This window comes from Meles meles, chromosome 11, assembly GCF_922984935.1.
Source record: "Meles meles chromosome 11, mMelMel3.1 paternal haplotype, whole genome shotgun sequence".
Classification (NCBI taxonomy): Eukaryota; Metazoa; Chordata; class Mammalia; order Carnivora; family Mustelidae; genus Meles; species Meles meles.
The window spans coordinates 36,197,568-36,212,757 of record NC_060076.1 but is presented as its reverse complement, the minus strand read 5'-3'; the positions used below and the strand labels follow the sequence as shown (position 1 = coordinate 36,212,757).

General features: G+C 43.4%; 2 protein-coding genes across 2 annotated transcripts; both read right to left on the bottom strand.

Annotated features, from left to right (window-relative positions):
• Positions 1–7,059: 7,059 nt before the first annotated feature.
• Positions 7,060–8,016, bottom strand: LOC123953149 (olfactory receptor 13C7-like). Its single transcript, XM_046023121.1, has one exon. The coding sequence runs from the start codon at positions 8,014–8,016 to the stop codon at positions 7,060–7,062; it is 957 nt and encodes a 318-aa protein (XP_045879077.1).
• A 5,310-nt stretch (positions 8,017–13,326) lies between these two features.
• On the bottom strand, positions 13,327–14,283 carry LOC123953152 (olfactory receptor 13C7-like). The gene has a single exon (XM_046023125.1). It carries the CDS (start codon positions 14,281–14,283, stop codon positions 13,327–13,329), a length of 957 nt encoding a protein of 318 aa, XP_045879081.1.
• Between the last annotated feature and the right edge of the window lie 907 nt (positions 14,284–15,190).

The following is a 15,190-nucleotide window of genomic DNA, read 5'->3' as shown; positions in this document are numbered from 1 at the left end:
CCTGATGCCGAGTGATGTTGAGCAGTTTTTCATGTGTCTGTTGGCCATTTGTATGTCTTCCTTGGAGAAATGTCTGTTCATGTCATCTGCCTGCTTCTTGACTGGATTATTTGGTTTTTGGGTGTTGAGTTTGAGAAGTTCTTCAGAGATCTCAGATACTAGCCTTTTATTTGATAAGACATTTGCAAATACCTTCTCCCACTCTGTAGGTTGCCTTTCAGGTTTTTTTTTTACTGTTTGCTGTGCAAAGCTTTTTTATCTTGATGAAGTCCCAATAGTTCATTTTTGCTTTTGTTTCCCTTGGCTTTGGAGATGTGTCTAGCAAGAAATTGCTGCAGCCAAGGTCAAAGAGGTTGCTGGGTGTGTTCTCCTCTAGGATTTTGATGTATTCCTGTCTCACATTTAGGTCTTTCATCCATTTTGAGTTTATTTTTGTTGCCCAACCTGATAGTCTCTGTATTTTAATTGGTATGTTTAATCTACTTCTAATTAATGTAATAATTTATTAGTTGGATTTAGATTTACTATTTTCTTTTTTATTTCATTTTAAAATTTATTATTATTATTATTATTATATGGTATACGTTTACTATTGTTTTATTGTTTTCCATTTATCTCATCAATTTTTTTCCCTCTGTTTTTCCTTTCCTTCAATCACTTGGGTTAATTGAATCGTTCTTAGAATGAATTCCATTTTAATTTATCTATTGGCTTTTTGACTGTATCTCTTTGCCTTATTTTTCAGTAGCTGCTCTAGAGATTACTGCATTCATCTGAATCTTTTAGCTTCTCAAAATTATTACTCAAACAAGAATATATAAATCAATCAGGAAAACAAATTAATAAATCAATCCCAGTGACAGACTACTTCTACCAGAATATTCTAGGTATTTGCTATTGAAGGTGTAGTCTAAGACTAGTAGTGAATCACTTGGGATTGTGTTAGAACTTCAGAATCTCTAGTCCCACTCCAGATTTACTAAACTGTAATATGCATTTTAACAGAATCCCCAGATGATTCACATGCACTTTAAAGTTTAAGAAGGACTGTCCTCAGTAATTAATTGACATTCTGCAGTAACACAGTGCAAATATTAGACACATGAGGCTCCCTATTTGATGACATCTATCACTTCTTGGAATCCACCATACCATGATCGTCTTCAGTCAACTTGCATAGTTTTGTTTGCTCCTGTTGTGAATACTACCCCCAAAAGACCACAACCACACAACCAATCTTCTGTTTATTATCAGTTCCTTGGCTTTCTGGGTTATTCTGAAACCTGATGCTTACCAAGCTCCTCTAAAATGGAAAATGCACAATGCTTTTGCTCCATACAATGCCACATTTATTTTATTTTATTTTTTTGTGAAATGTTGTCTTCTATCTCCATAGCTGTGTTGTGCTGACAATGGAATAACTTCTAGACTGAAATGATAGCTCTCTCAAAAGCCAGACAGCCTAATTCCGAATTTCTGAGATATGGCCCTACTGTTGGATACATAGTAGTCATAGGTTGAGTTTCCCAGGTAATAGACTCTGAGGAATTCAACACATGCATTTTGTTTATTTTTTAAGATTTTATTTATTTATTTGACAGAGAGAGAGAGAGAGCACAAGTAGGCCAAGAGGTAGGCTGAGGGGTAGGGGTAGCTGGTTCCCTGCTGAGCAGAAAATCCGATGTGGGGCTCGATCCCAGGACCCTGTGATCCTGACCTGAACTGAAGGCAGAGGCTTAACCCACTGAGCCACCTAGGAGCCCCTCAACACATGTATTTTAGTGGGACACAGACATTTTGTCCATAGCAACCCTCATTATGTAAAAGCAGCCCTATCTCCTCCTGATGACTAGGATCAGTTATATATAATTAGGATAGTAACTCCTTTCCTTGCCTCTGGTCTCTTGGCATAAGAAGTTAAACATGACTGGGGGATAGCCACAGCTTTAAGTTTAGTAGAAAAAACAAAATGGAAAGTTCTTATAGAAATTTGTCCTTATATTTATGGTCAACTGGCTTTCAAAAAGGGGCCAAGGCAATTGAGGGGGGAAGAAGGGGAGATAATCTTTTCAGCAAATGCTCTGAAACAATTGGATATTCATATGTAAAAAATAAGTAAGACACTTACTTCACATCGTACAAAAAGTTAACTCAAAATAGATCACAGACCTAATTGTAAAACTTAATAACTACACAACTTCTAGAAGAAAACATGAGAGAAAATCTTTGTGACCTTGGGTTAAGTAAAGGTTTCTTTTTTTTTTTTTAATTAAAAACTTTTATTTTTCTTATTCTTTTTTTTTCATATCAGCTTTTATGTTTTTTCATTTTTTTTAATTTCTTTTCAGCGCAACAGTATTCATTGTTTTTGCACCACACCCAGTGATCCATGCAATACGTGCCCTCCCTATTACCCACCACCTGGTTCCCCAACCCCCAAAATTTATTTTTAAAAATTGATTATTGTACTACAAAATTTAAAACTTTTGTTTTTCAAATGACACCATAAAAATGAAAAGACAAAAGTTGGGTGAGCCTGGTGGTGGGTATTAAGGAGGGCACATATTGCATGGAGCACTGGGTGTGGTGCATAAACAATGGATTCTGACACACTGAAAAGAAATTTAAAAAATTAAAAAATTATATAAAAAAAAGAAAAGACAAAAAGGACTGAAAATATTCACAAATTATATATATGACAAAGGACTTATGTCCAGATTACATAAAAAACTCGTACATAGGACTAGGGGTGCCTGGGTGGCTCACATGGGTAAGTTCCCAACTCTTGATTTCAGCTCAGGTCATGATCTCAGGGTCCTGGTATTGAACCCCACACCAGGCTCCATTCTAAGTGGGAAGTGTGCTTGAGGATTCTCATTCTTCCTTTCCCTCTGCCCCTCTCCCCCTCCTCCACTGACGCTCTCTCTCTCAAACAAATCTTTAAAAAAAACAAACAAACTCCTACATATGGCTCAATAATAGAAAGACAAATAGCCCAATTTAAAGTATCTTCACCAAAAAGGTATGTGAATGACTAATAAGCACATGAAAATATGCTCAACATTAGTGCCCATCAGGGAAATGCAAATTAAGACTACACTAAGATACTACTACACATCCACTATAAGAGCTACATTGAAAAGACTTTTAATTTTAACACCAAGTGTTGGTAAGGACAGAGAGAAACTGGACATGTCATACATTGTGATAATTTAAAATGATACAGCCACGTTGGAAAATAGTTTAACAATTTCTTAGAATTAAACACATTTGTACCATATGACCCACCAATTCCAAACGAAGTTGTGTACTTGAATGTTCATAGTAGCATCATTATTCATGAGAGCCAAAAACTGGAAAAATCCAAATGTCCATCAATGAATAGATACACACAATGTGGTAGATATATAGAATACTTGTTTATACAAAAAGGAGACTACTGATATGTGTTATAACTGGATGAATCTTAAAAACGTGCTAAATGAAAGATGCCAGATACAAAATCTACATATTGTATGGCTCCACTTATCTAAATTTCTAGAAAAGGCAAATCTTTCTAAAAATGAGTTGATTAGTAGGTACCTGGGGCTGGAGTTGGGGACTGACTACAAATGAGCACAAGAGAAGTTTTTGAAATGATATAAATGTTCTAAAATGTGTTTGTAGTGATAATTGCACAACTGTATAGATTGATCAAAAATCACTGAACTGTATAAGTTATACCTCAGTTAAGTGCTACAAATATCTTGAAATATCATATTTCAATTAATGACAATTGATGATGAAGCTCTTTCTGTGTCCCCTGGTGGAAGCAGCCCTCCGTTAGGAACTAGGATCCTTAGACCTATAAAGCCCAGCATTACAGTGACTGAAAGCTCAAATTCCCCCAGGAGGTCATCGGAGGTGATGTAACCAGAGCTATTCTTGCTACCACTCTTGATTCCTGGGCTGTGTATTTTGCCTGTTGTGAAAACAGTACCATAAAACAGTCATTGATTTAAGGTTCATACTGCATTATGGAGGGTGGCACCCCATTCTTGAAGAGTATTCTCTCTAAGCTGGTGCCTTAGCTGTGCTTTCAAAAGACCATTATGTTGTTCCCTTGGGCCAGCTCCTTCTGGATGGTGCAGTATATGGAAGGATCAGTGGCTCCCATAATCATGATCTCACAGCTATACCAACTTTGCTAAGTGAATCTTGGCCCAAAGAGATATTATGCAGGATTCTTTGTCATTAAAGAATGTGAGTTTTCACATAGTGATGTTGACTGATGCCTTACAGAAGAAAGGTAACCCATACTCAGAAGAAGTGTTAATTTTAATCAAGGTGAATCATTGCCCTTTCAGAATGGAAACGACCTGCATGGCTCAGTGGGTTAAGCCTCTGCCTTTAGCTCAGGTCATGATCTCAGGGTCCTGGGATCGAGCCCCACATCCGGCTCTCTGCTCAGCGGGGAGCCTGCTTTCCCCTCTCTCTCTGCCTGCCTCTCTGCCTACTTGTGATCTCTCTCTCTCTCTCTCTCTCTCTCTCTCTCTCTGTGTGTGTGTGTGTGTGTGTGTGTGTCAAATAAAGTCTTGAAAAAAAAAAGAATGGAAACAACCTAATGCAATCAGCTTACCACCAAGTGGCTCACTAGTCTCTTCGAATGAAGGTTGGTCTCTGTTGCTGGCAGTTTGAACAGTCAACTACTGCAGTAGCTACATCAGCCTTTGTGAATGAGATCCTGCTGTTTATCAAATAGCCTCCTGCCATCATAGCTACTCAGTTCATTGTGCCAATGACAGGGGTTGGATGACATCAGCTCCTTAAGAACCTGTGTTTTGTTTGGTTGTTGAGCCTAGTGGAGAAGAAGGAGGCTCTGAAGATGCTCCTAGCACATGAATAGCTAAAGAGGTGAGAGAAACTCAGCTTCAAACACTGAAATACTGCAAGACAGAGTGGGACTCTCCCACCAGAGAATAGAACCAGAGATCCAAGGAAATTCGCAGGTGGGCATCACCTCAGATTTAGTACTCCCACTTCGTTGTGTGGAAGAAGATACTGGAAATTCTTCCAGAGCATACACTCTTGGTCTGTCGGCTCCATGTGGGAGGGCAGGGATTTAAACCCAGAACTTCTGGGCATGTTCCAAATTTACAGGTGATAGGATCCACAGAGGGAAAAGCCACCATAGCAGGAAGGTAGTAATTGATGACAAGAAGCATTACATATGGAGCTAACAACAGCTGTTTTAAAACTGAGTTCTAAAAGATTTCTGCTGTGCCTTGTAGCCTGGCGCTCTTTGCACAAGGCACACTATAGAGACTATCTACTTTATACAAGATGATAATCATATTAGATAAAACTTTTGTTGCTCTCTTTCAAAGAAAGTAACTTAATTTAGATTAGGGAAGATGGAAACTAGTGCAAAGATAGAGGAGTGTTCTTTAGAAGCAAAAGTGCAGGCATATGGACCAGACCTATGGAAAGTTGGAAACCAAGAACTGGGGACATATGAGGATGCCCTCATCATCTTTGCTCTTTGGCTGTTCCTTTTTATTTTTTCCTCTTGGCAAACTTTTTTCTCTTTACCACCCTGGTACACATGGGCAAACACAATTACCCCAAAACTCCTAAGTGTGTGTGTTATGGATCCAGTGACCCACTCCCTGGTTATTAAAAACAATCCCCAAAACCTTGCAGAAAGAATCTGATTGGCTTAGGCAGGGTCAGTGTCACACAGCACAGACATGAGTACCTCATCTATGTGGATAAGGAAGAGGGGTGACTGGGAAAAATGCCGAGCGATATGGGATTTTGGGCTCTTAAGTTAGAAAGCCAAACAAAAAGGTGCTATAAAAATAAATTAGAATTGATTCAGTTAAGTGTGGAATTGAACTCTCTCTTCAAATGTCATAAGGCATCCACAGAGGAGTTATTTAACACATTTCAATAATAATCATAATGTTCATTTATCAATTTGGAAGATATTCTTTGCTAGCCTTTGTGCATTTTATAATTTTGCATGTGTGTATGCATGTGCTTTGTTTTAAGTTAATCCTCACAATAACTCCATGGGGTTGGCTTAATTATTTCTATTTTGCAAATTAGAAAACTTAGAGTCTACAAGATTAAGTCACCTTTTTTTGTTTTGTTTTGTTTTAATGTACCTGAAATTACACAAGCAGAGGCACCTCCCCATCAGTCAGGCTCCAAAATCCATGTTCTTAACCACAAAGGTAATTACAGGTAGATTTTTAGCAACTGGTGCCAGTGTCCAGTCCAAATCCTGAAGAGAGAGAGGGAACTGAGTTTGACCACTGTCGTCTGGATGATTGCAAACATTAATTCCAGGGAAATAAAGGAACTCAGAATATAAACTTTGCAGTGTAGTAATAACGAACTAGAGGGTGTTAGAAATTTTATTCTTGGCCTACAATATCTGGACTTTGATTGGTGTTGACACAAAGTCCCCCTTCATAAGTTTGGGTAGGAATAGATGTGCTTTATGTACAGTAAAAGAAGATGGAGGTTCCCAAAATTGGTTCTAAGATTTTAAGCAGGAAATAATCAAACAGTAAACACTCTGGGCTCCTTGCAGGGTGAAATAGTGTCATTTGGGATGTCTTGGTGTTGATGATTTTCCAAAATGGCAGGTTTGGTTTTCATTTTGGACACCAATGAAGAGGTGACTTCCTCACTGCCACCCTCCCTCCCCATTGCACAGTAGAGCAGAAACAACATAATGGCACATACAACCTGCAGCTGGTCTGCACAGGAACAAGGAAAGTATGTTTTTCTTTTGAAGTTTTCATTTTTACTTGTTTTTTCATAATAAAAATAAAACTTAATCATCACTTATTCTCATTTCTAGGTGATTTAGCACATCCCCTTCTTTATTCTAAAGACTTGATGTTCCTTTATCAGTCATTTGGGAAAGCCCATCCTGATGTGCATCGTTTGGGCAGTTTTATGATGGAACTGATGTGTAGGACCATCAAACAAATCCATACATATGAAGTAGCCATTTCCTAGGGGATCTGTGTGCACAGAACCACAAGATAGGCTGCTTCCTTCTACTCACTGGGCAAAGCATTTCTGATTCACCAGGGTCTTCATAGCAGTCTTCACATCCTTGTTCCTGAGGCTGTAGATGATGGGGTTGAGCATGGGGGTCAGCACCCCATAGAAGAGGGAGATGAGCTTGTCTGAAACATCCTGCTTGTCTGCCCCCAGGGGGTCCTTAGATTTGGGCTTCGCATACATGAAAAGAATAGTCCCATAGAAGATGACCACCACAGTGAGGTGGGCAGAGCAGGTGGAGAAGGCCTTCTTCCTCCCCTCAGCTGAGGGAATCTTCAGAATGGTGGTGAGGATGAAGAGGTAGGAGACAAAGATGAACAGAACTGGGACCCCCAGGAAGATCACATTGGCCACCCCCATGCTGATCACATTGATGGAGATGTCAGCACAGGCCAACTTCAGGACAGCCAGGATCTCACAGGTGAAGTGGTTGATGACATTGTCCCCACAGAAGGGTAATTGTACTGCAAGAGAGATCTGCACCAAGGAATTGGCTCCACCAGCCACCCAGGAGCTGGCCGCCATGGGCACATAGGCAGCCTTGCTCATGACCACGGGGTACCTAAGGGGGTTACAGATGGCCACATAGCGATCAAATGCCATCATGCCCAGAAGCACACACTCTGTAGCTCCCATGGCAAAGGAGAGAAACATCTGCCCAGTGCAGGCTGAGAAGGAAATGGTTTTCCTGGGAGTGAGGAAGCCATCCAGGACTAGAGGGATGGAAGAAGTGGTGTAGCAGATGTCCAGGAAGGAGAGGTTCCCCAGGAAGAAGTACATGGGTGTGTGCAGGCGGGGGTCAAGGATGGTCACCAGGATGAGGACCCCATTGCCCAGCAGGATCACCAGGTACATGGACAGGATGAGCACAAAGAATGTTTTCTCAAGCTTTGGCTGATCTGAGAGCCCCAGCAAGACAAATCCTGCCAGAACAGATTTGTTGGCCACTTCCATTTTAAATTCTCTCTTCTATCCTCAGGAAAACTGAGGACAGCAAACACATGTTTATAGGGATCACTATGTGGGGATAACAATGAGATCCTTCTAGAATTTATTAATTAAATTTACCCTTTGTCATGCCAGTGTATAATATCAGTAGCAAAGTTCTAAAAATCACTGTCCACTGAAATACCTTAAAAGTCGGGATATATCAAATCAGAAGCAGAAAGAGCAGCCGTGGAAGCCTAACCAAACCTCAATATATATGAGAACTTTAGCCAAATCAATAGTATTGATACACTTGAAGGAAGGGTCTCTATGGGAACATACAAGAGGAACCTTGAGGGTGTGCTACACACATGGGTCCAGGGCACCGACTGACTCTTCTGGCCAGCCCTGCCTGCCCACGGTTGTCCCTGCAGTGTCATTGGGGGCTTCAGGCCGTCATACCCAGTGATGCTAACCCCTGGTATCACCTCACTCACTCCCCTGGCTCTAATTCTGTGTTTGTATAGTAATTTTGTAACTATAATTTTGGCTCCATGTGGAGTCCTACATAGAGAGATCCTGATGGACAGAGGCCAGGAATATTAAGACCTGCCTGCCATTTATATTTGTTACTTTATGTCCGGTTTATACTTCATTTCTTGTGGTTTGGCTAGAGATCTCCCTTCATTGAACTGTCAGTAGGGAAAATCTGGCTAACAGTTCATTGAGACCCCAATGGAAGCACTTGCTCATTCCCCCTCTGTAACTGTGGCCTTTGTCCACAGCATTGCAATTCTGCGCCAGCCCCCAGGGCTGGGGAGCAGGAGTAAAATCCAAGGACAAATGTCCCTCATGCCTCCCAGTGTGAGCATTTGCCACTTTGTGAGCAGGCTCTATGCTTTTGTGGCTGTTCCATAGGCTACAAATCCCCACTCAAACTCTTCCGTATGTGCGTTGACCATTAAAAGCACGGCAAAGTCACGGTAATGCTTTCTACCCCACAGAAAAGCAGAGCATTCTATCCAACCTTGCAGAGGGGTCACTCCAAAGAGACATTGTACATATAACGTACTCCTGTTGCGGAGACCAGTAAACCCAATACATCAGAGGAAACCTCAGGCCTTGGCTTCTCATGTTAAACAGGAGGAAAGAGAAGCTCACAAGTGCTCCCCTGTTATGCCAGAGCAGTTCTACTGAGGAGCAAAGGGCCCATTATGAAATACTGGTTATCCTTGTTTTCCCTAGGACACTCGGGAAAAATAGAGACGCCACACCTTTCTCTAAGATGTCTGCCTTATAACAGAGCTTGAGGCAGGAGACAGGGTGGGGGGGTCCCTGGGTTTCACACATTGCCTCTGTGACTCTTACACTATTTCTGCTAGTCTGAAGATATCCTCAAGCAATTATCAGAGGAGATTAACTGTGAGAATTGGGAACATTTGGAAATAAAGAGATCTGTTTTTAGAGACATGAGTACTATTGGCTGGAGAATCTCAGACTTGGCAGGAATGTTGTAATGTAACTGGTTTGCCTCTTTCCCCTCAATTGTATGAACATCTGTGAAATGCAATTTTCCCATTTCTGCTTTGAACACCTTGGGCTATGTTGTATTATTCCTCTTTCAGACAGCCTTGACTGTTGGAAAGTTTTCCCCTCACATCAAGCACAACTTTCTTCTTCTAAGGTTATCCCCACACTGTACCCCCTGCCCCATCCCTACACTGGCCTATACTCCCAGGACATGCCTGCTTCCTTCCCTTATCAAAGCCTTTCATAGACATGGGAGCTGTGACCAGGTCCCCACTCTAACCATGTTTTTCCTCTCCCACCTACTTGAAGAAGTTCTGGCCAAAGAGAGAGCTCAGTCTACATCTAGTATGGAGTTGGAGATGAGGCCATGATGGGGTTGGGAGCTTACCTGGACAGAAGGTTTCATGGTAGAGAGGATGCTGGAAGTCTTCTGGCTTTACAGGTGATTGCTTCAATTGCCCACCTGGACCATCCCCTGTCTAGCTCTTTCTGTTGAGGCTGGGCCTGGAAACCTGCAGCCAATTCTGTTTAGCTGTCTTGGAGCTAAGTTGTTCCTTCAAATTTCACAGCAAGGTAAAGAACATTCAGGGTTGGCCATAGCCTAAGGAGCTCTCGCTGCTCCCTTTCATGGCCTTCTCCATGCCCAGTGAGGTAATAGCTAGAAGGACATCTCGACTTGCTGTTTCCCAGTGGTCCTGGCAGCCATGTCCAGCCTGCATGCTTGGGGCAGACACACTTTGTTCTCTGCCGCTTGCCCTTTCTTCATAGGTTCTGTCATGGAGCCATGCAGCAATTTAGAGTTCTGGTTGTTTGGGGCCAGTTTTAATCCCAGAAGCAATTTAAAGTTTGGTGAAGGCCTCACAGGAGTTTAGGGCCTGTGTCCTATGAACCCAATTAGAGAAGTTGTAGACAACACTGTAAATCTCAACTCTCACTACAAAGAGAGGTTCCTTAGATTAGAGAATCCCTGTCCTCTCCTTGCCAACCTTCCCAGAAGTAGAGGAGATGACTAAGGCCTGACTGTGTTTTACCACCATGGTATCTGTTAAAGGAGGCTTGTACTTGTCTTTGCAAGGCTAAGAGTGCCAACAAGAGGTGGAAGGTATGCCCAGGCCCTGGCAGACACACTGGGCATCTTCATGCTTCAGGAGCTGACCCTTGCTGCTGTCCCTCGGCACCCATCCAGAGCTGACTAGCTCTAACCCTTAATGTCAAAGACAGGAAGCAACAGACATGTACCACAGGTCAGCACCAGGCACTAGAACGAGGACAGAAATGACAAGGGTGGCACCTCTGATTTCCAGAAATGTCCCACTGACAGTCTGAGAGATGATTGCCTGGTGCCCCTAAGCTATATGGGAGCCCAGAGCAGGCAAGAGTCAGAGGAAGGAGGCCAGGGCAGTTTAGGTCCCCACTAAGAAGCAAATTTTCCTGTGTCCTGCCATGCTATAGTAACGTGGGGAACAAGGATTACGGATTGCAGCAGAGGACATGAGGGCAGAAGAGAGCTCTGGGCTTGGTGAGAGAACAACCCAAGTTTAGCTTTAGAAGCTGCTCTGGAGTCACAGGCCAGGCAGGGAACTAGGTAACTAGCATTTTGCTAAGAGTTTTTGTTTAGTTAGAGATCTTTAGTGATGGGGACCCGAAAATCCTTCAGGTAAACTCAGTTGGGGTCCAGGAGGTGAGAGTCAGGCAGTACCGAGCTTGGCCACGCCTGCTCAGCAGGGCCTGAGGACAGGAATCTTCGCTTAGAAGTTGATGAGGGGGAAGGCAGGGAGGAGGTAGAGGAGGCTTGGATTGAAGCCTAATCTCTATCAAAAGCAACTGACAAAGACCCATCTTATCCGCAGGGTGGGTTTGCTAATAAAAGACTCTGGGTACTAATGCTCCCTCGGTAGGAAGAAGATGGAAGTTGGTATCAGAGTTTGATGTATGTCCCCATCATCCACGTGAACATCATGGTCCATGTTACCACAGGGGAAATGCACAAAGATTTCATTATAGGGCATGGGTCCAGCCCCTTTACACCAATGCTGTTGTCATTTTCATGAAGACTGAGGAGAAGCAGCCCTGGAGACCCCTGGCTGGGGATCTCTATAACCCACAGACCACCACCAGCTTCGGGTTACGGACTGGCGTGTTGGGATTTTCTCTTAGGAAAAAGTTTAACTCCTCCAAGCCCTCACTTAGACAATCTATAGAAATCTCCAAGCCACACACCACATGTCTCCAAGCTCAAGGAGTACAGGGGGATAAGAGAATGTTGAAAGGTAGTTGGGGAGAGACATCTGTGTGTTTCCTTTAGCATCTGTATGCTAAGTACATGTTAAGGCACTGAAGACAAATCTATCTGGAACTGTTGGGTCCATCTCAAGACTCCCCCAACACCCTGCCTGGACACTCTTACTTTAGGAGGTCCCATCCCAGATGACATCAAAATGCACCTGAATCGCACTTGAAGTATAATTTGGTAGTATATTTGTAATGATTTTTCTACTTTTGTTATTAAAATTATTTGGCTTACAAGTGATTCAATTTATAATTCTATGATTTCTCAACAAAAAGCATAAAAACTCTGGAAAGTGAAAGTAACTAACTACAGATTGTTCTAAAATAATGGGGCGCCTGGGTGGCACAGTCGTGTAAGTATCTGACTCTTGGTTTTGGCTCAGGTCCTGATCTCAGTGTCATGAGATCGAGCCCCGGCTTGAGCTCTGAGCTCAGCATGGAGTCTGCTTGGGATTCTCCCTCTCCCTCCGCCCCTCCCCAACCCTGTGCATGCTTGCTCTCTCTCTGTGTGTGTCTCTCTCTCAAATAAATAAAATAAATCTTTAAAATATGTGAATACAAGCATTTATCCATTACTGAAGTTGACATAATGTTCCCTTTTTAAGGAATGCAAATAAATAATTATTAAGGTTTTTTAAGGGTTTTGTGTTCATTTTGTAGTTAAGAGCCAACATGTTTTGCAGACTTCGAGTATCTTTGTACTTGGAGAACACCCCACAGACCCGACTACCGCACCCTCACGTGCAGGGGGTAAGACAGCCCTGCCGACTCGGCTCGGGAGTAAAGACACTTGTACAATAAGTACAAATTAAGATCCATTTATAGGAATTTAATTTAGCAAATAGTTTTTAGGGAGTAATTTTTTTCCTTGAACGAAAGGAATTCACCCAGTTACTGTCCTTGGGAGCCAGCGTACAAGAGACACCTGAGAAGGACATAGGCCCGTCACACACACAGCTCACAAGCCAGTGCTGAGATTTGGCAATTGTTCTCTGTCGCAGGTAAGCTTTCCCAAGAAGCTGACCCTGATGGGGAGACTTTCACACAGGAGAGAGCTCTTAAGATCAACACCTATGGGGTGAAGATGAAAGAAGCAGGAGTGAGCTCAGAGGGCCAACTTGAACTGCCCATAACTCTCGTGGGCCAAGGGCGAACCAACGCAGGAACTCCCAACTGCATGCAGTCAGCCACCAACACTCCCAACACCGGGGTAAGAGGAGCTTCAGCCCTAGGTGGGGTAGGGGTGGTTGTGGGGTGACACAACCCCCCCAGCATCTACTACACACCTGTAACCAATACTTCTCAAAGTTAATGTGCATATGAGTCCCTGGAGGGATCTTGTTAACAGTTGGTCTGGAATCTGCATGTCTAAAAAGCTCCAGCTGATACTGACACTGCTGGTCCATGGACCACACTGTGAGCAGCATGGCTCTGAACTCCCTTTGCCCCTCACCTGGTATTAATTTGCACTGAATTTCTCAAGTGATCAGAGTGTGTGGGTCACAACGTATCCCACTGTCACTGGGTGATGTGCTTCTGAGCCACCAGGTTCCTCACAGCAATCTTCACGTCCTTGTTCCTCAGACTGTAGATGATGGGGTTGAGCATAGGGGTCAGAAGCCCATAGAAGAGTGAGATGAGCTTGTCTGAAACATCCTGCTTGTCTGCCCCCAGGGGGTCCTTAGATTTGGGCTTCGCATACATGAAAAGAATAGTCCCATAGAAGATGACCACCACAGTGAGGTGGGCAGAGCAGGTGGAGAAGGCCTTCTTCCTCCCCTCAGCTGAGGGAATCTTCAGAATGGTGGTGAGGATGAAGAGGTAGGAGACAAAGATGAACAGAACTGGGACCCCCAGGAAGATCACATTGGCCACTGCCATACTGATCACATTGATGGAGATGTCAGCACAGGCCAACTTCAGGACAGCCAGGATCTCACAGATGAAGTGGTTGATGACATTGTCCCCACAGAAGGGTAATTGTACTGCAAGAGAGATCTGCACCAAGGAATTGGCTCCACCAGCCACCCAGGAGCTGGCCGCCATGGGCACATAGGCAGCCTTGCTCATGACCACGGGGTACCTAAGGGGGTTACAGATGGCCACATAGCGATCAAATGCCATCATGCCCAGAAGCACACACTCTGTAGCTCCCATGGCAAAGGAGAGAAACATCTGCCCAGTGCAGGCTGAGAAGGAAATGGTTTTCCTGGGAGTGAGGAAGCCATCCAGGACTAGAGGGACTGAGGAGGTCGTGTAGCAGATGTCCAGGAAGGAGAGGTTCCCCAGGAAGAAGTACATGGGTGTGTGCAGGCGGGGGTCAAGGATGGTCACCAGGATGAGGACCCCATTGCCCAGCAGGATCACCAGGTACATGGACAGGATGAGCACAAAGAACGTTTTCTCTAGTTTTGGATGGGCAGAGAGGCCAAGCAAAACAAATTCTGTCACAGCAGACTGGTTGGATGCTTCCATTTCAAACTCTCTCCTGTATCCCTAAAAGTACTGAAGGCAGAAATATGTGTTGGTTTTCTGATGGCTTGCTTGAGTCACTACATGGAGATCACAATAGGAGGTCCCTAAAATTGTAAATAAACTTAACCTGTGGGAGTCAACTAAAAGACCAAGTTATCTAAGGTTAGGCTGTGTATCAGTCAAAAGCATAAAATGCAGAATGTGGAAATCCAAAGAAACTTAATAAAATAAAAGACATTTTTGTCTAGTCAATGACATTAATATACCTCAAGCAAAAATTATATGTCTGCATATGCTGTGTGTCTTCAACACTTTACAGGGAAGCAGGCGCCTCTGAGTAACTCTGTCTCTGTCATATAATTGGGACCTCAGACTAGCACAGCTCAGTGACACTAGCCATTGATGTCATGTGGCCCATTCCTATGGATCTTGCCCAGCAAGTTTCTATTATAGGTGGACTTCCAACACAGTCTTAGAGGAAGAGAATGTACTGGCTTGAAAACATAAAGTTACTTTAATAGTTTAACACAGTATCTGGTTTACACTTCAGTATTTTGTGAATGTGGTTAGTGTAAATCACTTCATCTGATCTTAACCCTCTTCTCTGGAAAATCTGACCAAACTGAATTCCTGGAGCCTCCACTTGCAGCTCCCACCAAAGTCTCCAGAAACCTGACCTGAAGCACAGGCCTTGTGTGTTGCCTCCTGTGACTGCAGCTGACCTGTCTGCACCTCTGCTTCTCTGGAACTTGGGCCCAAAGAATGAAATCTTAGGGGTGCCTGGGTGGCTCAGTGGATTAAGCCGCTGCCTTCGGCTCAGGTCATGATCTCAGGGTCCTGGGATCGAGCCCCACATCGGGCTCTCTGCTCTGCAGGAAGCCTGCTTCCTCCTCTCTCTCTGCCTGCC